This window comes from Anomalospiza imberbis, chromosome Z, assembly GCF_031753505.1.
Source record: "Anomalospiza imberbis isolate Cuckoo-Finch-1a 21T00152 chromosome Z, ASM3175350v1, whole genome shotgun sequence".
In the NCBI taxonomy this organism is placed as follows: domain Eukaryota; kingdom Metazoa; phylum Chordata; class Aves; order Passeriformes; family Viduidae; genus Anomalospiza; species Anomalospiza imberbis.
Genome location: NC_089721.1, coordinates 6,991,129 through 7,013,526, shown reverse-complemented (window position 1 = coordinate 7,013,526; position 22,398 = coordinate 6,991,129). Strand labels below are relative to the sequence as shown.

The window sequence follows — 22,398 nt, the reverse complement described above, 5'->3', positions numbered from 1 at the left end:
CCCACGCTGTCTCGTGCTGAAAAGCAGGAAAAAAAAGTTGGGTTTGAAGAGAGGGTGGAAGGGGTGTGGTTACCCAGGAGGTGTGTCAGGCATCGATGAACTTATTTATAAGCAAAGGCAGCTGTGCTGGAGAAGAAACTTTGCTGAGGCTTTGTCAGCTGCTGCTTTTTCCCTGACACCACTTGAGAAGCACCTCTACTGCTATGGGGCGGCAAAAGGACGTTCTTGCTACCATTGAGGAGCACCTGAGGATCAGAAACAAATTAGTGCGGCAAGCACTGGCTGAGTGTTTGGGAACACTGATCCTGGTGGTGAGTGCGGGTTGTAGTGTGGAGATGCTCTCTAACCTGTGGGTTTGGGGAAAATTGTCCTGGTGAAGGGGCTGCATTGCTGCCAGGGTTTGCATTGGGAATGAGCCCAACTCTGGTGCTCTGGTGCAAAGGGGTCTGGAGAACAGTCCCTGTGCGCAGGGAAAAAAATAATGCATATTGCTTAATGGTGGATATTGGGTTTCTTGCAAAATGTGGGCTCTGAAGAGCTTGTTGGGTGTGTGGAAGCTTCTATGTATCTGGGAAGGGTAGGGAGCAAAACATCTCTGTAAAAGCAGCAAGTATTTTGCTAGAGATCATGTAAAACTTCCTTTCTGTCTGCCCTGGAATATTTTCTTGGCTCTGAAATACTGCAAGTGCTATCACCGGAGGAGGAAGTGAAGGCTTTTTTTATTTTTTTGTTTCACTTTGCTTTCCCCAGGCATCCCATCAAGAAGTAGTAGCCAGAATTTAAACTCTTGCAGTTCCTTTTGGTGTCAGCTGCTGATTCCCCAGGGGCTTGTCAGCGGGGGGGCTGCACGACACCATGGCAGCTCGTGCTGACAGCCAGCTGGACCTGGTGCTTGCTATCAGTCAGTGTGTTTTTCAGTGGCCAATGGAGATAAAACCCTTCTGCCTGTTTCAGTGCTCATTTTCCAAAGGGGTGGAATGTAAGGGATAATACAGGATAAATGTGTGTCTAATGCCTGAAGTTGCAAATGTTTTGAGGGACTGCAATTTGCTTTAAAGTTGAAGGCACATATGAACAGCTAGGAAAGTTGTGTATGAGCTGTGTGGAGTGAACACTGGTGTAGAAAAACGGTGACAGGGATATCTGGCTTAGAGCATCTGCATCTGAAAATGCAGGACTGCCCAGTTTGCCATGAGTTTGATGCATATATATTGAGGCAGAAATGAGCTGGAGTTTACACAGTGAATATCTGCAGGTACAAGTTCCTCTGAGGTGGTGTAAATCCAGAGCAATCCCGAAGGTTTCAGTGGAGTGACTGTGGGTTTACACCTCTTTGTAACTGGTGGCTGAACTGCTTGGAGAGAAATCTAAGAAATGGAAGAGTTGAAGGCAGAGGAATGCTTGATGCAGCACCTGGGGAACAACACAAAAAGACTGACACAATTATATGCTTTCATAAATAAGATTTTTTTTGATGATGAACAGAGGATTTCTGAATCTTCTGTAGCAGCTTAGGGGACTCTGCTAAGACTGTGTAAAATGCTACTAGTCTTAAAGAAAGCAACTTGGTATGGTGCGATGGCTTTATTGTCAGAGCAACCCAGCTTTGGTGAATTGCAAACAAGTCCTGTTGATTTTTCCAAGAAGGGTTATTTGGAATTAAGGTGGGTAGAAGGTGATAGGAAAGTGATTAACAGTTAGAAGATTGCTGTCTATTAATCACTGATGTCGCTGCTGTTAGTCTCAGAATTGAAACAAGGTAAGTCTTGTAAGGTGGACTAATGCCTCCTGATAGCAAAGCCAATATTGCTGAGAAACAAGACAAACCTTTAGCCATTTGGATCTGAGCTTTCAGAAGGTCTCACGATCCAAATTCCATTAGTCCATCCTCTGACTGTGACAGTTGGCACAACAGCAACTACTTTTCCTTACACCTTGCCTCTCCAGGCAGAGAGGAATTGGGATCTGCTCAGAGGTTGAGGAAGGGTTTGGTCCAAAATCATAAGCAGCCTCCAAAACGGCAGTGATATTGGGCACCCATCAGCCACGCTGGACACTGCATTGGCAGAAGTGGGCAGCACACACCTTGTCCTCAGGAGCGTCAAACATACTCTGTTTCAGCGTGTGGGTGTGTGTCGAAATTTACAGGCTGAGCCTTTACTGAGTTCAGGAGTTCCTGAACTGGTTTTAGTGGCACACTCAACTCCATCTTGTAGGACTTGCAAACTCACTTAGGATCTCCTGCAGCAGCTCTGCAGTGGGCAGAGCACTGTGGGCATTCTGTATCCATGTGGGAGAAGTTGGGGTGGGCTTGTGAGAGGAAAGGAAAAGTCCCAAACTCTGCGAATGCTCTCACACAGTCAGAAGTCCAAAACACGCTACACCAGAGGGAAATGGGTTCCAGGATTGCAAGCTTGCAATACTCAAGCCAGTCAATCCCTTTCCAACTTCATGCTGTCTCAGTCTATTCATCTTAATGAAGGGTAACTTACAGTTTTTTCTTTATTACCACCCTGAATCCCTTTCATCTTTTTATTATATCACTATCACCTACATTAACTAGAAAGGGTCTTGAAGGTGAATTCCTTCCCCTTTCAGTTGACCTGGACTGTTGTTTGAATTGGATTTTCTCCCAGGACAGAAATTGTCATTTTGTACTTTGCAAAAGTCCCTGCTGCCCACCCTGCCAGCAGGTTGAGCTGTGTGTGCGTTTAGATGCATTGTACCCCAGTAAATATCTTGTTTGGTCTTCACAGTAAAATGTCTGAGGAAAGACCTGAATCCATGAAAATTTTCTTCATGGGAGATGGAGTTGACTAAACACAAATATGATTGAACAGAATATTGTCAGGGATGGATTTAAGCATTCACACTGAAATCAACTTCCTGAGCCCCAAGGGAAGGAGAAGGTTTAAAGTTTGCAGCCTACTTTAAATTTCACTGTGTAATGTAAAACTTGTCCCACTGTGGATATTGGCACTGCTTCAGCTTCTTCCCTCCTTCCTTTCACTTGCATAATGACTGCAGCTCTCTTAAACTCTTCTAGGCAAAAGCTATTGCAGATCCCTACATAGTCTTGCTGCCTGTAAGAATGAACCTAGTGCTTGATTTTATTTTTCTCATTTTTTAAAAGAGATTGTGAAGGTAGAATCATAGAGCTGGAAAGGACTGTTAGAATAGTGCCACTTCTTTTTTTTTTTTTTTTTTTTTTAAGATAAGAAAAATAATCCAGCTAAGGCAGCCAAGCCCTGAAGAACGCCAAGGCAAGTTGCAGTCTACTTGCAAACCACTTTTGCTGTGCAGAGCACATTGCAAAACTTTTATTTAGTTTCTGGGTGGTGTCTCTATTGTTACAAAAATAGTAATGCTGATTCTACATACATTTCCTTTGATAATTAAATTGGCATTTCCCCTCTTTAAAATTCACTTTCTGAGTAGCACTTTAGGCTTGAGCTTTATACCTGTGTTGGAAGCACCACTTGCTGGCAATCCTTAAGCACTACAAATGCCAAAGGCATTTTCCCAGTCCCTTGCTGTTTGTGTTATTACTGTAGCAACCCACTAAAGCCGGATTTCCATGGTGGGACTCTGTGCCTCTCTTAAGGCTCAGTCTGTTTGCCTTGCTCTGCTAGCTGTAAATACCAAAGCTTGCTCAGTTTGTCTTTTACATTTGCAGGAGAAATATTGTGCGGATTATGACTGATTTCTGAGTGAGACTCACTGTGAATCACTGCTGTAGAGGCACAAAGAAAGAACAAAACAACTCCTAATTGCTTTGCAGTTGGGGCTGCCTTGACTTTGTGGCTAAGTGGTAGCTTTTTGGGTTATGACGGTGCTGTGGACCACAGAAACAAAAATGGTAAAGTGGTTTGGATGACTAAAGCAAGGGGAGCTTCACCTCATGAGATGACCACAGCAAGGGGAGCCCCACTTAGGTGTTGGCAATTTAAAGTTGCTGCTCATCCCACAACTGTCTGGGGCAGCACAGTAGTTTCCACAGTTGCTGTTTGATTTGGAGTGGTTTGCTTAAACCCAGCTTGTCACATTTGGAAAATGTAATTAAAAAAAAAAAAAGTTATTTTCATTGTTAATGCTTTGCTAGTCTGTAAAAGGGAGTGAAAATCCCTTGCTTGTAAGCATGTTGAGTGCTGCTGATTCTTCCTTGAAAGGAAGAACCTGATGGGTCCGGTGCTGCTGGTTATGGGGACATGGGAAGTGGCAGTGCTGGGCTTTCCCTCAAGCCTTCCACCAGAAGAGGTTGAAGCTTTTCACTAACTGTCCAAAGCTGTCCCTCCTTGCTGTCGCTTTCCAGGAGCAGCACACTTCTCCTTCCTACAAACAGGACAGTTCAGGCACTAAGAGTTTCCCTTGGTGGGAAGGCAGTTTTTCCCCAGGAGTGCCCAACCTTGTGACCAAACCCCCATCAGACCTACTGGTCTTTCTAACAGCTATAACTTCTTGATCTGAACAATAGCAGGGGACATCAGAATAAATGTTTTTCTTTCTGTGCATGTATGAACAACCTAAACCAGTGAATTCCATCTCTAATGCCCATGTCCTCTGCTGAAGTTTGCTTAGGTTTCTAGAGCTGAGGGAGGCTCATGGCTCCAGCTTTGTGCAATTTTTTTTTTTTTTTTTTTTTTTTTTTTTTTTTTTTTTTTTTTTTTTTTTTTGTAGCACTCAATGTATGCGGAGCACAGTTTTGCTCAGAATCTCTCATCTCTCCAGCCCTGCAGCCCTGCCTTGGCTCTGGTTCAGTGGGTGGTGCACAAAGAGCTGTAACATAACAGACCATCTGCTGCTGCCCTTCCTGCAGGGCTGCTTCTGTACAGGCTGCCTCCAGCTGTGCTGGACAAAAAACTGGGCTGAGGGGTCTAAGGTTTCTCCTTGCTTTGCAAATTGAGAATGATGACCAGCCTGGTTGTTTGAGAGGTGCTTTGAGGAAAAGCATAAAGGATAGTGCTCCTTGCATTGTCTTTTTGGCTGATGGAGGCTATCCTGCCAAGTGAGCTGTGGAGTTCAAGATCCCTGCATGCTGCTCTTGCTCCCTGCCTTCTCCCTATGAAGAATGGTACCCTCTGTGTGTCCAAAACTTAAAATAATCTGTCAGTATCTCCGGGTCTTTCCTTCAAAGCAGACTCATTATTATTTGACTGCCCTTCTGGCATCTTCCCCATTAACAAAAGGACGTGAAGGGTTGACCAGTCTTTCCCATCCACCAGGGTGATTAGGGTAGATTTACAGCAGGCTTCTTGCCTAATCCCCGGTTTATTTGCTGGTGGAAGACCTGTAATTCAGGTAATTGCACTCCTCCTAGTCTATGCCAGCGAAGCTTTCACACCTACATTTAGAGACCAGTCTGTCTGAAGTTGAAGAGCAAATGCACTCAGGCCTTTTGTGTTGCACTTGAAGGTGTAAAAAAGCTTTGGCAAAGAAAGGAGACAAGAAAGGAAAGAAACCTGTCTCTTTTTCAGAGGAGTTCTGAGCACCATGTATGAAGCTTCACATGTGAAGCTGTTTTCCACAAGGTCTGCCTAAATAGGCTGCCTTTGGTAGCCTTGTTTCTTCCTGAGCTATTGCAACTTTTTAAACTCCATGGTTCTTTCCTACCAGCCCTTACTGGCTACTGGGCTTTCATGTGTTCAGACATTGAGACAGTGTGTTTTTATCTTGAGTGTTTGAGACAGGGTGTTTTTATCTTGAGTGACAAAGCCAGCTGCTCAGTCTACAAACATGCCCTGAACACTGGGAGCTCAAGGTTTCCTCGGTGTGAGGTATCTCCTGCAATGTGCTACCTTTTCCTGTTATTTCCTGCTGCTTCTGGCTGGTGCCTCCTTTGTACAGGGGGGTTCTTCTCCCCTCTGGAGTCTGCCAGCCCTGCCACAATTGAACCCATTCCTGCAGAACAAAGATTTAGCCCTTTTTCACAGTGCAAGAAGTTGAATCACCCTCTGAGCAGTAAGAAGCCTCTCTGTTAGGTTTGCTAGAGTCAGTAAGATGAAATTAGGGAGCCGGCTTCCATTAACCTGGTTAATGGGTGGATTGACTTCAATTCCTTGGAGAGCAGGTTTAACACATTGGAGTGATGCTTTATTGCAAGTATTTTATTAGCACTTTAAAACCACTTTTGAACTTGGCTAGTATCGTGGGTATGTAGCAGTTGACTGCTGCACCTACTGTCATGGGAGGTGCTAGCCTGGGTTTCTGTTGGCTGGATATTCTTCCAGAAGTGGTTTTTGTACACAAAAACAGAACCAAAATACAACTCCCCCACAAAACCAAAGACAAACAAATGAAAAAGCAAAACAAAAACCCAGCGAATGCAAATGAAAAACAAAACCACAAAACAAAATGCTGTGGGAGGCAGGTTATTAAAATCAAAAGAATAGGGTGTGATCTCCCCCTTAGGTGTACACCACTGTTCCTGACTACAGTGGTACAATATTGCCTAAGAACTCTTAAATACATTGCATGGACTAAAAAAAACTGGGGAAAATGCTGAATTACTTTTATTTGACCTTTCTTGCCTTTCAACCCAAGCTAGCTGCTCCTGAGCAGCTCTCTGTGAGCAGTGGACAAACGTTTTGTTTTGTTCACTAAAAAATGAAAGTTGAGGTTCTCTGGTCTCATCTGACCTGGGAAGAGGAATTGGAAGGAAAACTAGCAAAGAGCAGAAGTGAAGGTGGTGTGATTAAAAATTGTATTAGCTACTACAACAACAAACCTCTGTAGTGTCAAGGTACTTGCCACAAAAGTCTTGGTAAGCATGACTTGAACTGGTTCCTTAAAGTCAAATGCCATGGAGGGATGTCATGCATGACACTGCATGTTTGTGTTTAGTGGACTCCACTGGTACAGGATGGAACTGAACACATGCATATCAAAGTTCAAACCTGTCCCTAAGCATCACTGCGCTCTTTTTATCTGTTGAGAGTTAAGTTTTCTACTGTTACGCTGAATTAAGCCAAATAGTGCTCACGGCTCATCTGATAAACAGTTGTAATGGTCCTGTGGAGTGGCTTCAGGGTGTTTTTGCATGGCCCATAGACTCCCTTCTGAGGAAAAGCTGTAGAGCTACTGCCAGGTGGAGAGTGGAGGAGAGGAGGATGGGGAATGACTTCTTGAGATAACCTCTTGAGAAATGGCAGACCTGGCATTACTCCAGCTCAAGGGAAGACTTTGTGGGTGATCAAGGAGGTGGAGGTGGGAAAATTTTACTCTGTGGTTTCTGCAGCCAAAAGGTATGTGTATAACGTGCCAACCACCATCCACCTGCAGAACTGCCAATTCTTACAGAGTGAATAACACAAATACCTTCATCACTAGGGATCATGGTGGGTAAACTCCACCAAACTCAGGTTTTGTGTGCTTGTCCGCTGCCTGGTCAGACTGATGTACTGTGTGGCCTTTGAGAGGCAAACACCATGGCCATGTACTCGCTGAAATCTTTACAAAGATTGGTGGGGCGTGTTTGGAGAAAGGGAGAAACAAGATTCACCCTGGCCATTAGCCTGTACTTATTTGCTCAATTGGAGCTCTGCTTCCCTTGGTGGTTTGGACATAGCTGTTTCAGTTTGTTGCCAATAAACAAATCTTTTCTGCCTTTGTCTTGGAGTCTCCTCTGCCAGCTTGGTAAGGACATTGTAGGGGCTGTTCTGACTGCACCCAGTAGAGAGCAGTGCTGGCTATCCCTCCCTCACCGACGAGTTCAACAGGTTCCTTTATTCTTTTTATACAAGGCCCTTGTGTTGGCCACCTGGTTCCTTGTCTAGAGGCAGGCACCTATTTACGGAGTGTCCACCTCATGAATCAGCCTGCAGCCTACCTGGCTGCTCTTTTCCAAGCAAGCTGAGTGCACCATTTGCTTTGTTAGCAATTCTTCAGTTGTCAAGGGTATGGGAGGGGATGAGTTATGTGTGTTTTGTCTTTGCCTCCGATTTGGACCGTGTGTTGCTCAATGGGCATGTCTGGTGTTGGCTGGAGAATAGACAACAGCAAATGCAGCCACCTCAGTGCCTATTTGGTGGCTTATCCTGTAGGAGTTGATACCACTTCTGTGGCAATTGAGTAATTCTGGGATGATGGAGTTCACGGAAGTAGAAAGTCTTTGTGGGGGCGTAGTTATGGGTATGTGGTCAGAAGAAATAAGTCATGCCTTGACCCCTAGATTTGAGCATCTCATGAGCAGGCTGTAATCTCTGTCCTAGTTTAAGGATTCTCTCAGTACCTGCCAATGTGGTAATTCCAAGTGATAAAACACCAAGGGTCTGTTCAGGAGAAGCCAGTGGGAGATACAAGCATACAGATGATCAGGTTTAGAGCTCTTTAAATTACATGTTGCATAGTGGAAAGACTTGCCAAGATAGAAAGCCTGCAGCTGGATGACTGTTGAACTGAATTGCTGGGAGAAACTGGTTTGAGTTGTTAAGGGTGAGCATAGGGATGAGGGCTTTTAGGTGCAGTTGGGAAGAGAAGGATTTTCCAGTTGGAGTGAACATATTTAAGTGAGACCTTCCTTACCTACAAGGGAAGCATTTTATTACCCAAAACAAGCAGCTTTTTTCTGCCAGAGTGTTTGGTTTGCTACACCCCTGATCTTGGACAGAAGGACAACACTGGCTCAGCTGGCGGACTCTTTTGAATATAGACTTTTCCTGATGGAGCCTGGAAAGAGAATTCCATGAATGTCAGGCTGAATGTGGCCTTCTTCAGTCATGACTGTATTTCCAGGCATTAGCAGAATTGTTCCCTACCAATCTATGTGCTACTGTGTCAAACAATTATGAGTCTTTTTAACACAATGTTACCCACATCCCTCATCAACATAGTTATACTGTGAATATCTCAGACCAGGACGATATCTGGCTCATCCTTCTCACCTGGCATCTTAAAATTAGATGTTTGGACAAAGAATTTCAGACTCCTGTAGATCCATCTTGCTTTTTATTTTATCCCTGTTTTCAGTCCATCCTGAGAAGAAAGTGCCTTTTCTTCACTCCCATCTCTAGAGATAATGCATAGATACTTTGACCAAAGATAGAAGCTGTGAAGGTTTTGAGTTGTGAGTGGGCTATGATGGCCCATGAAGGTGTAAGGAGAGCAATTGCAGGCACTGGTCAGCAGCTGGCCCTGATGTGAAACAGAGAGGGTAATTTCAATCTATTTTTCTCCTCCTAGCTCTTTGGCTGTGGCTCTGTTGCCCAGATCATTCTCAGCAGAGGGACTCATGGAGGTTTCCTGACTGTCAACCTGGCCTTTGGCTTCGCTGTGACGCTCGGCATTTTGATCGCAGGACAGGTATCAGGTACGTGTGGCTCCATGTAGGCAGAGTTTCACTTGTGTCAGCTATTGTGTAGGCCTACTTTTCCTGTGTGGCACTGGTATGGAAGCTAGTGTCCCTTGGCACAACTCTGGGACCTACATTCTGCCCATAAAAATACACTAACCACCCACCTCTCTGCAGGTGGACACCTGAACCCAGCTGTCACTTTTGCCATGTGCTTACTGGCCCGGGAGCCCTGGATCAAGCTACCAATTTATGCCCTTGCACAAACCCTGGGGGCTTTCCTTGGAGCTGGCATAGTCTTTGGGCTGTACTACGGTAAGTTTGGAAACCTTGTGTCTTTTTTGAGGTGAGACTACTGCGTTTGTGACTCACTGCCTGGAGGGAGGTTTCCATATCAGAGGGGAGCACCTGCAGTGCAGAGATCCAAGAAACCTCCTTACCGTGTTTCTGGGATGGCTTTCCCATTCTCATGATGATGGGCTCAAGCCTCCTCAAAGCAATCTGAAGGCCAACCAGCACTGTCAAAGTGCAAGTCTTTGCCCTTGAGTAATGAACACTAGACCTCTGGATGGGCTCTTTTGTATCTACTGGTCTTCTAGAAAAGTCAGTGAAACACTAGCAGTGATGAAGGTTTTAAATCTGTTCACTGTTCCAGAACCATTTTGTCATTCTTGGCTTAAAAAATGAAGTCTACACTGTGATGTCAAATGGATTGTCTCGTGTTAGCTTCCAGATAATGTGACCTCTAGCAGACTTTGCTGCTTTTATCAGAGTGGTTCCATACCTTGGAAAGCACCTTACAAATCCAGTTCCTCATACCTCTATTTCTCCTGTGTGCTTTTCATCATCACAGGGGGCAAGAACTATTTTGCTGTCCCTTGCTGTTCTTCTAATATCAAGCGTGACATTTGGACTCAGACTTTGCCTCCCAATTGTTTCTGGCAATAGGAGTGATGTTCCCTGTAGCTGAGTGGAGCATCTGGGTCACTGTTTTTTCCAGCTGGAGGAGGAAGCTGCCACCCCAGCACTGGCTGGAACTACTTTTCACTTTAGGAAGAAGCAAGGAAGGATGTTTACCTTCCTCTCAGTAAACATCAGGGCCACAGTTCAACACCAATTACCTTTCCAGTTGGTGGATTGAGGCCTCCTCTTCAGAAGGGATTTAACCCCATTTTAGCTACGTAACCCATGGAAAATCTACATTCAGAGGTGTCTGGTTTTGTCTCTACTCACCATGAAGGAAAGATAGACCATCCTAAGTTAGTTATCCAGCTTCTACACAGTGGTAGGCAAGGCACTGGTGGCTCCAAAGACAACCTTGGGAATTGTAACTAAAAAAAAGTGAAAAAACATCCCAAATCCTGTTTGCTGATCCATATCTGTGTCATATCTTCACCAAGACTGATACCACAGGCATTTGGTTACCTTGGGGAGAGAGTTGGAGTCACCTTAGTGTTTACTTCTTGACTCTCTTTCTTGATGCCTGGCAAATAATTGTTGGGACCAGGGACTAATGCCATCTGCCTCTGAGCCTGACTGGTAAAAAGCTGTGGCGGTTGATGCACTAAGTTTTCCAAATAAGTTTTTGCTCTACAGCAAATGATTTTTTTTTCTCCTTTTCTACCTCTAGACGCTATCTGGGCTTTTGACAATAATCAGCTCACTGTTATAGGAAAGAATGCCACTGCTGGTATTTTTGCCACCTACCCATCTGAGCATCTGAATGTTGTGAATGGCTTCTTTGACCAGGTAAGAGGGTGCTGGGAGGATGAAAGTGTATTTGAAGAGGAATCTTTTGGGTGGGTCTGGGCCTCATCTTTAGTTAGAAAATTAATTGCAATTTAAAGATAAAATATCCAGAAAGGATTTTTGGAGTTAACACAGGTAATTCACTCGCCCATGGGAAGAGCAGGGGCAGAAAGGACCTTACAGTCAGAAGGCTTGTGCCAAGGCATTAAAAGTGGTACAACACTGGTCAGGACACCAGAGAAAAGAATGCCATTTGTCATAGTCCCTGAAAAGCCATAGTGTGAGGAATGATCTCACCTCTCACTCTTCCTCACTCTCACTCTAGTATTGTGGTTGTGGCACAGTCCAGAGGTCACCTGGGTATGGGGTGGTGGTTGCTGTTGAATGTGACTGTCTCCTAAACTTGTCATCAACCACAAAAGGAACAGCTTCTACCCAGCCATGGCATGCGGAAAGGAGGTTTAGAAAGATGTTTCCAGCTTTTCTGTCTGCTTAAATAGCTATTCATAACTCCTCTGGGGGTAGGGAGAAAGATGCAAGTTTGATTGAGGTTCTGGCTGGCATAATCTCAAGAGAGGAGCATGCTCTACTCTTTTATTCCCATGGCTGCTGTGGTCTGATAGTGTCATGGGATGACTTTGTGCACCTCTTCCATTTAAGAGAATTACATCCCAGAGGAGTTAAATAACTTGGTTAGAAGACTAATCTGTATTAAATTCTTGTTTTCCTTCCCCATCCCTCTCCAGTTCATTGGGACTGCCTCCCTGATTGTTTGTGTCTTGGCTATTGTTGATCCCTTCAACAACCCCGTCCCCACCGGGCTGGAGGCTTTCACAGTTGGTTTTGTAGTCCTCGTTATTGGAACCTCCATGGGCTTCAACTCTGGCTATGCTGTCAACCCTGCCAGGGACTTTGGGCCTCGTCTTTTCACAGCCATTGCTGGCTGGGGCATGGAGGTGTTCCGGTAAGTGCTTGCTGATGAAAACCTTGTGCATCAAGGGGAAATAAATTATGAATCCAAATAGATGGTAGCTCTGGCACTATAAAGAGTCTTGGCAGCCACGAGGTATCTTTGGATTGTCTAAATGTTCCTAAAAGACACTGTCTGCTTTTTGGCTTCTTAAGAAATTGTGGAAGCTGGGCAGCTTCCAGTGGTGAGAGCAAATGACATAACTTTGCTATCAAAGAGGAAATCTAAGAGCATCCATGAGAATTTCAGTTGCACCTTGAACACAAGCACATAATGATTTTTAAATGGTAGAAAATGAGAAGTATTTGTTATTTTTGGAGACAATTAAGAGAGCCATATATGTTATCAAGGCTTGCTTTCCTGCAAGCAGTGGGAGGGAATTGAAGGTACCTAGCGTAGGCACAACAAATGCTTCTCTTCTTTCTTGGTGGAGACATAATCTTGGAAATCCTAAAAGTAGCTGTTCTGAATTGCTTGTCACTGGGATTTAAAGTGTTTGTGCGTGTGTGTGGCAACTTCTGCTGTGGAAGCTCAGCAGACGTGCAGGTGCTACTGTCCTGTGCAAGTGGGTGGTGAGGGCTGCAGAGGGTCAGATCTTGCATGGCTCCAGATCCAAGTGCAAATATCCCAGTGCTTAGGCTGCAGTTCTTACCTTGTCTGCTTTCTTTTTGTTTTCCAGGGTTGGTAAGCCATCCCACTGGTGGTGGGTTCCAGTTGTCGCTCCTTTCCTTGGGGCAGTTGCAGGAGTGATTGTCTATCAGCTGACAATTGGATGTCACGATGAGCCTTCTCCACCTGCCTCCGAGCAGGAAACAGTCAAGCTGGCTAATGTGAAGCACAAGGAGAGGGTCTGAGGAAGCTGCCACCTAGATCTGGCAGGTATTCATTACTCAGGACTGCAGCTGGCAAAAAGGAGAAGCTAAGAAGAGCTTCAAGAACAACAGGAAGAGTTTTTTACCTATCTAGTAATTTTTTTTCTTTTTTGTATATCCCTGACACATTTGCTTTTGACATTTCCCTGTGAGCCTTCCTCCAAATACAGTATCATGTAATCTTTTCCTAATAAAAGGGGATTGAGGGCTGTAGGAGTCAGGAGAGAAGTGGGCATTGTTGTCAACACAAATCAGGTGTTCAGGAATTTGAGGCTCTTTTGAGCTATGTTGCTGACATTGCCTGTGACCTTGGCAAACTGCTTCCCTTTAAACCTGTGTTCCAATCTGTAGAATGGGGATCATGCAAAACTTAAATTGTTTTGCTGGCATGGATTGGAAACTCCTACATCCTGGAGGAAATTTGCCTGTGATTCTGTGGATCAAATTCTGCTTGATGTTACTCTAAAGTTAGTACCTTGACACCAGGAATTAACTAGTCTAGAGGATTTTTATTAGCCAAACTTTCATATCTCTTATGAATTCCTAGATATTGTATCAGTCAGCTGATCCATAATGTCAGTGCAGTGAGTAAGAAAGCATTGGATTTTCATTTAATAGTAAGACAAAATGTTTACAAACAAGTACACCCTGGTGTTCCAATCAAAAATTTTAGTATTACCAACTTCTAGCAGATCACATGTAGGAAACCCTTATTCTAACCAGGGCTAACCTAGACAGAAAGCTTGGCTCCCAGAAGCAGCCTTTCTAATTAATCAGCTTTGTATATAAACTGCAAGCAGCTAATAGCCAAGATCCAATGGAAACACAGTGTTGCTTAAGTTGCGTGTGTTCACGTAAATTTTACAGTGGTGTTGTTGGGTTTCTTTTTTTTTTTTTTTTTTTTAGTAGATTTATATATAAATATACTCCTTAAAGCTGTTACTAAATACCGAGGTTGGGATGAGTTCATATAGAGATGTATGGGAACTGCTGATTCTCTATCAGCTTTGAGATAATTTTAGGTTTTCCTGGGATTGTCTTGGATTATGGCATTGTGGTTTTTGGAGCTCCTCCTTTTCTACCTTGCAGAATAACTGGGATATCCCTGGTACTCATGGCTGAGGGACTGAGGTCAGGCACCTCCTGTACTAGCAGTACTGGCATCTCAGGGGATCTCTGGCTCTCCCAACGCCATATTATTACAAAGTATTTGAAAAAAAAGCATTATTGGTTGTGCAAGAATTTGTAAGTCCCATGCATTAGAGAGACTTGTTCAAAACCTATTTCTTTAATGTGTGAATTCATTGAAAAATGGATCTTTGTACACATTCCAGTCACTAAAACAATGTATTCTTTTTTTTCTTTTTAAAAAAATAAAATGTTGATACTCACACTGTAAAATGCTAGTGTTTGTTGTATTTTTAAGCAGCTGTCAGCAAACTTCACCATGAAAAGGAAGTCATCTATAGCAATAGCTTCCTCAAGCCCTTTTCCTCTTCAGCCTGAGCAAAGGGGAATTAACCCTTTCAGGCAGTACATCTACATGCTCCATTTGTGTTTTGCGCCTTTCCCTTTTGGAGTGTGATTTTGAGGCATGTGGTGGAGATGGAGTAGCTGTGTTCAGTATAGTGACCAAGGTATGGGCTGGGGGTGAGATTGTCCTGCTGTCAGGCATCTTAGTCTTAAGGCAAAAGAACCACTGGGTAAATATTTGTCCTTCACCCTTTGTACAATTTAAATTCCCTTTTCTTTCACTTAACATAGTTCTGAATGTGTAAACCTACTCTGGCTTCATCTACTGTCCAGCCCCATTTGGCATATTACATGAGTCAATTTTCTTTTTCTGTAGCTATGTCAGGCAAGGAAAAGTACAATAGACCTGAACACAGTGCTCACAGAATTAGACAACAACTTACCTATAAATAAAATTCTTGTTGCTCTTTGGCTGGTGTGTGTACTGCTGTATTTTTCCTGTATTAATTGTGCTGCCTTAAAATAACTCCTCACTTCCCACATGATGCCATACTGAAGAATTCATTGAGGTCTTCATGAATGTGGTTTCCTGCAATTCATCAGCTAGAAATCAAATGGCTTTTGGGAAGAAATTTCTCAGGTTTGTTTGATTTACTCTATGTGCAGACAGCACATTGTTTTTTAAATTTCTAGCATGGAAGTTTATCCCTCAAACTCTATGTAGCAGCCGTGTATATTGCTGGGATCAACTAACACAGCTGCAGAATTCAATTCTCATTTCCCTTCAGGACTGTCTCTTTTTCTACTCTTCCACCACTTTGTATCTTCAACTATCTTGATCAATATGTGAAAGTTCTTGCTGCAGATCTTAAGACTTTTGATTCAAGGTGTAGTATGGGTTCTGGTTTGTTTGTTTTTTTCCCCTTTGTTTGTGGTTTTTGTTGTTTTTAGATTACTTACCAGATTACTTTTGCTTTTGCCTGGCATGTACTAATCAACTTTTACTATATCCCTGCCTTACTCATGCATCAATGATGCATTATTACCCTTATTAAAATGGCAATAAAATGTCATATCAATTTCAGGTTAAAATTTCTGTTTAACCACTCTGTTAAGCTTTAGCTTTGCTGTTGGAGAAGCACCAAGCACTGCTGAGTAGATCCATCAACATGAGAAAAGGGGCAGGCATTGCCTGCCATCACTGGATGGAGGGCTATGGAGAACACAGACCCCAGAAGGATCTGGTCCGTAGGAGATGTGATTCTGTCTTTGCTCTTTGCTAGCCATGTAAGGAGGGCAGTGCACAGCACAGTTTGGTATACCATATTTCAAGAGCTCCAGAAGTGTTATTAAACTGTGGGAAGGGAAAGGTGTTTTCCCTGGCAGCAAACACCCTTAAATTGCTGCAAGTTGTGGTTCTGCTTGTTTTCAATTTAGCTGCCTTTAGAGACCTTCTGGGTGTTATTCACCTGGCAGACCCATACAAATCCAAACTTTTTTTTTTTTTTTTTCACCATACCTAAATTATAAAGGCAATGAATCATGCTGTAGTGCCTCACTGGAGAGGTAAGACTCATCTGGCAAAATAGAGTAATCTGGGTTTTAGGTCAGATGAACTCCAGCTGTCAAGCTATTGAAATATGCTTTGTAGGAAGAAATAAATCTACAATTTAAACTATTCATTCTTGACAGGGAGAGTAATTTTTTGTTGGAACAGAATGCTAAAAGGTGTTGTGGATTCTCTATTGTGTAAGGTTTTCAAATTAAGACTGGCTGTCTTGCAAAAAGTTCTTTCAGTTAAACTGCAAATTGCAAGTCTCACTGGAGGAAATTCCCAGACTTCTCCAATACAGGAGGTCAATTTGACAGGATTTGATCATTTGATCCCTTTTGACCATAAAACCTATAAAATTCAAAATGGAAGATGAAAGCAGCCATATATTCAGTTCCTCTAGGCTTTTGTCTGGTCTAAGATTATTGCTGCAGGTGTTTTGACATTTTTGGTATATCTTGGAAAGGTCTTCTACGTCTGTTTGCTCTATTCCATCTGTAAAATGGCAGCAGCAATGCTGATTTCTTTCAAACCCTGCTCTGTTTCACCTTGTGGGAGCATGAATCAAAGGGTGCTTGGCACTGTAGTGTGGATGGAAGAACAGCACAGTCTCCCTTTTTGCAGCCCTTTCATCTCAAACTGAGTTTCAACTCTCCATTTGGTAGTGGTGTGTGCTGGGGATGCAGGAGCTGGTTGCATTTGCTAAGCCCCTCCAGGCAGCTGTGGTGGGGCTGTACCAGGGCAGGTTTCCACATGTTCTCAAAGCAGATGAGCATTGACAGATCATCTGCTTACTGTCTTTCCTTCTCCACATCCCCTACACCTTTGTGAAGAAGAGACAATAAGTAAATGGGAGGGAGACAAGGAGAACATGCTCTCAGGCTAAAGATTTCTAACCAGGATACACCTCTGAAACTGTAAGAAATATGCTGCCTGAGATGGTGGTTTTGTTGGTTGCAGGATCACTGATTGCCTTAGCCCTTTTCAGGGAATTTGCCCAGTTTCCATTTACCAAATGTCCTGCTCTCCCTTGTCCCCAGGATATCCACTTGCATTGTATTAATTTCTGCTGCTGGCCAGAAGCCAGCTTAATTAAACCTTTTGAGATGTGAGAAACATTGTCTAAAATGTCCATCACATAAAATCTTTCACTTGAAGCATGGACACAGCTCATCTGCATCTCAGTCCATGAGTCTGGCCCAGGCTAGCTGGCTCACAGGACCTGCATGGCTGTGTGACACCTGGCTTTGCAGCTGGTGGCATAAGAGGGAACAGGCTCCCTTTGAATGAAGGTAACCACCCTGGCCCAAGGGCCTGGACTTTGGGATGAGACCTTCCCCCTGCCTCCAGGACAGCTAAGAATAAATTTCCTGCTGCTCCTGCTTGCCCAGCAGCCAGTGCCACGGATTCCCACAAGCAGTTGCTTGGGTGTTGGGTTATGACTTGGTCCCTCTCATGTGTTACTCTCTGGTGAGGGCCAAAAATCTGCTATCTGGATATAAGATGTGAGACTCAAGTATAACTCCTTAGATGTTATAACTTCCAGTGTCCTCCCATTTAACTATCTTCAGGAGGGAAAACACATCCCTGAGTCCTGTAAAATTCATCATGCCCAAGAATAGGGTGGGATAGAGAGATAGTTGAGGCTCTGGTCACATCTTGTTGTCCTAAAACCTCTTTTGCTCCTTGAAAAGTACTGTGTATAGAGCAGCTATACATCTGTGGGTAGGATCTACTCTCATCTAATTTGGGACATTCTGCATTTACCCACTTCTCAGTGTCTGGAACGTCACTAGCTCTTTAAATTCATCACTGTCCCTGGTGGAAACATGAGATAAGAGAGTCTCCTCTATCTCTGAGCAACAGGGCCACGAAGTGACACATTGCCAGAGCTCTCTCTGTGTCTGTTTCTTTCACAGCACTCCAAGTGCTGAGCAGACATCAGACACTGCAGCCCAGCCCTGTGCCTACCCTGATGAACAGCTGAGTTTAAGAAACATACCATAGGGATGAACATTCCTGATACTGGGATGATAGTTGTCCTTCCAGACAGAGGAGAGAGGTGATGGTGTCTCCAGACTCCAGACAAGAATGGTGGAACACTGAGAAGATTTTGTGTTGTCTGTGGGGACCTGAGCGTGTAAGGGTGACTATGTAAGCGTGTTGGAAAACCCATCAGAGAAGGCAGGTGCAGAAGCTATCTGAGCTCTGCAGCATGAGACAAGCACAGTGCAAGAGGGACAAAGAGCAGCTGAGAGAAGTCTGGAAGCCTACGACTCTGCTCCAACTGGCAAGTGACTACAGGAACTTCCCCTGAGACCACGTGAAAAGGAGAACTACATTTCTTCATTGACTGAACTATGGGCTCAAATCAGTTGCCTAGGTGCAGGGGTCAGGAACCATTTGAGATGCCCTGGGTCATCCTGCCTGGCTCTAGCTGCTACTCCAGAGGGGCTGAGATCTCCTGCGGGCCCCATGTCACATGTCCAAACCCCATGCAGATAGCTTTAAGTGTCTTATGTGTGTGCAACTGGGTCAAGTCCTGGAGATCACTGAACTGGAGTGGAATTCCCCCCTGGAAACTATGGCCTGTGTAGAGGCAGAAACTCCACAAATCTCCACAGTTCCACTGCCTTTGTGTTAGTGCACCCATTTCCACGGAGGCATAGGAGTGGCACAGGGAACAGATGAAAGGTCTGCCTGCCACTGCACCCAGTCACCCACAACAGCCACTTACACCTCCCTACCCTCTTTAGGAATGCTTCAACAGGGAGCAGCAAAAACCACATGGATGAGGCATCTCTTGAACTCCCAAACGCTCTGGGTTTGGTTTGTGACAGACTTCATTGAAACCAGCTCTCTTGAGGAGCTGGAGTAACACTGCATTTACATAGTAACCGAAAGGAGTCTGTTGGTTTATACGGGGAGGGGCAATCTCATTCACTATCCGAAGGAGAAACACTGATGTTGTCTTATAATTAATACTCTTTTTTTTATAATTTTCTCGCCAGAAGACAACTTTCCTGCCAGGCAGGTTTAGCTTGTCCCAAGAGATCTTCAACTGTTTTAAATTGTATTTGGGAGTACAGGAACACCTTCCTGAAGAACCTGTCAGGGAATACCCCAGATGTGAGGTTTCTGGCTGCTTTCAGTGGTAAATGGTCCCATGTGGATGTTCCCTGCCAGATATAGCAGCTAAGGCTCAGCCTGAGACACCAGAGCTAAAAGAAATGTAGTTTGAGTCAAAGAGATATACTGGTTTCCTTGTCCTATCTGAACCGAGCACACTCAGGTGTCAGTCACACAAACATGTCATTTCATATGACAGGCTCTTATTAAGACTGTACCCTGTCCCTGGCCAGGAGCCACAAACCCAGAGCACAAATGCTAAAGGCTAATACTGCATAACACTCACCTCTCAGGTATGAGTCACAGGGACAACTTGTAATAGCTGTATTTTGTGATTTGACTGGTGCCAGCTTGGACCCTGAAACAATTACATTTTCACTTAAACCTTTTGGGCTGTCTTGGAACCTCTGAACTCTGCCCAGCACAGAAGGGCAGAATTTCTGTTGCCCTTTAACTTTGCTTTCCCTTTCTTGCTGCATTGCTTTAGGAATCTCCAGGCAAATAGTTGCCTGAGTATTTTCATTTACTTTGTGCTCACTCAGGAAGTATTTACAGCTCTATTGGCCTTCCAGGAGGAAACGCGATCATGGGAGAGGAGAAACCATGCTGATAAGCTTCCTCTGAGCCAGTGGGACAGACATACAGGTCCACAGGAGAGCCACATTCCAATAAATCCTAGCTCAGCTACTCCCTGAAATCTAGGAGCAGTGATGCTGCTGCTCCAGCATATTTGAAGGATCACTGACTCCAAGATGAGTCAAGTTGGAAGGGACCACTGGCTGGGCCATCTGCTCCAGTGTCTCTGCTCAAGCAGGGTTATCTTACAACCCATTTCACAGGATTGTCTCCAGATGATTCTGGAATATCTGCAGTGAGGAAGACTCCACAACCAGGATAGGATCCCTGGCCAGAAAAAGCTGGCTTTTGTACCAGTCCTTCTGAGATTCATAAGCTAAGTGGGGCTGTGAAGGGCTGTGTGACCCTGACTGCCACTGCCTGCAATACAAGGTGTAGGTAATGTGGTCTTCTGCCCTCCCTGCTTTTGGGACTGGGATTACTAGCAGGAAAATCCTGGTGACAGAAAGCAGCAAAGCAAGACAGACTATGACTCTGAAGGAGTGGTGGCAGCAATAGTTCCGCTTGATTTCAGTTCAGTGACTTTTAAACCTTGAATTCCATGCTCAATGAGAGTGGCCAGAATGAAACAATTAGCTTAAAACCAGGGTGCTTGGGTCTATCCTGAACTGTAGACCCAGGAAAAAAAAGTATGTATACATGTATTTTGTATGTATAACCAAGAGAATAATAACACAGGATGGAAAATCTCAAGGACTGCCCTTGGTCTCAGGAGATGGGAACTGGTTTTGGGAAGGGTGGATCTCCCTGTTTGTGCCATAGGGCACTTGCATGTCTCCTGCAGTGTGCATGCCAGGTGTCTGGAAGCAAGGAGTGGCGATGCAGAGCTTTCCCACGCCTGAGACCCTTTGCTGGTCTGGGCACAGGCCTTTGGGTGTCTTTAAAGTAGAGAGAGAGAGAGTGAGAGACAGAGCAGCACCACCCTGCCCCTGGGCAGGCAGGGAGAAGGTGCATGCTGAAGATGATAATGTCGTTCTCCCAAAGGAGACAGCCTGTGCACAGATTTGCTATTCAATCATTTTGGTTAAGTGTCTTGGTATTTTCCCTTCCCATGACCTCTTCTCCACTCAGCCCTTTTATGTGCCTCGGCTGCATTTTGGTGTCTCTTAGATTAATTTGTCTTCCAGGTTTTGTCCTGTTCCTCTCTTTCATTAAGGCATTCTTCCTCCCCTTCGGTGGCAGAGTCCCCCTGCCCAACACCATTTATACTTGTGAGTGATGGAGGCAGGGGTGAAGGACAAGCCTTGATAAAGCAAGTTGTGAATCTGGGGGCACAAGGAATCTGAGAGCTCTTGCTCCAGGCTAGCAGCCAGCCGCATTTCTCTGAAGAGCCTTCATAAAATCTTCCCAGCATTTTATCAAAGAGGTGATGCTGTCATGGGTTTGTTTATTATTTCCCTTTGGGGCTTGGTCTCTGCATGGCTTCTTCCTTTCATTTTTGAGGAGGAAACATTTGCATCTCTGTCAGCCCCTGGGAGGAAAGTAACATACAAAGGGAGCAGGGATAATGAGAGAGCCTTTTCCTGAGCCAAGGTAACACAGCTTTATGGTCACCTATGCCCTAAACATGTGGGAACTGAGCTCTTCCCTTGAGAAATTTAGGCCAGGAGGTGGTCAGTAGAAGAAAGAGCCATGGCAGGAATTCAGGGTCACAGCCTGTGTGCTACCCCATGTACCCTCCCAGCTCTGTTCCTCCACCTGCTCCCCTTTCCCTCTCTCCAAGGTCTCTGACCTTTACCAGGCTTCCCTTCTTGCTATGCCTGAACCTTCCTCTCAGAGAGGGTCTTCAGAGCTTCCTCACCTCCCAGCCAGTGCAATCACTCAGACATTTCAGCCAAACCTTGGGAAAATCTGTTTAAATCTTTCCCTCCTCCGTCCTCTTCCCCTCCTATTGAAGTCTACCTCCATATGGGTTTCACTGCGCAGAGGCAACCAGGGAATTTTCCATGGTGGAGGTGGAAGAAGGGACAGAGTAAGGTGAGTTTCCATCCTCTGGTGCTTGTCTGTTCCAGCTTTTGCTCCATATGTACCATTCCATGGCCTTGCCTGGGGCACTGCATGAGCCTGGGACCAGAGTTCCTTCAGGTGACGCCCTGGCTTGTGCTTCTAATGTACCTGCCCACTGGCAGAACACTGGAAACTGAAAAAGTCCTGGGTTTAGGATAAACATTACTTAGCAACAACCAAAACATCAGTGTGTCATCAATGTTGTTCTTACACTAAAGGCAAAACCCATTACTGTACCAGCTACTAGGAAAATTACTAAGAAAATTAACTCTTAGCCACGGACTTATCTAGGTGAAAGTCCAGACTATGGCTTCAACAAATCCAGCTACTCATGCTAAGCAAGTAAACCTAAGAAAACCACATTGTATATCACACAACACTATAACTCTGTGGCTCATTCTATTTGAAACTTACTTGTTTAAGCTAAACAGCTAATATATCTCAACAGTCCTCCCTTGAAGAATTCCTGCTCACATTCTGAACACAGGTCATGAAACACTTCAAATTATGTGATTATTCTCCAAGATTTTATGTACACGGTGACTCTCAGTAACAAGTTGACCTTGGATGCAGCAAAAGCCAAGTGAAACATTCCTTGGACTATTGCAAGACCACTGCAACAGCAAAAGCAGTTGATCTACAGTCAAATGCTGGTCTCCTTCCCTGATTTTTCCCACTGAGGTCGTGTATCAGACCTAAGCCATTGCTTAGACCCTAATGCTAA

At 44.4% G+C, this 22,398-nt stretch overlaps 1 protein-coding gene across 1 annotated transcript; it reads left to right on the top strand.

Moving 5' to 3' along the window:
• Positions 1-108: 108 nt before the first annotated feature.
• Positions 109-13,085, top strand: LOC137465399 (aquaporin-3-like). The gene is made up of 6 exons (XM_068177426.1): positions 109-311; positions 9,178-9,304; positions 9,464-9,601; positions 10,917-11,035; positions 11,782-11,999; positions 12,685-13,085. Exons 1-6 carry the CDS (start codon positions 204-206, stop codon positions 12,857-12,859), a joined length of 885 nt encoding a protein of 294 aa, XP_068033527.1. The 5' UTR covers positions 109-203; the 3' UTR covers positions 12,860-13,085.
• The last annotated feature ends 9,313 nt before the right edge of the window (positions 13,086-22,398 follow it).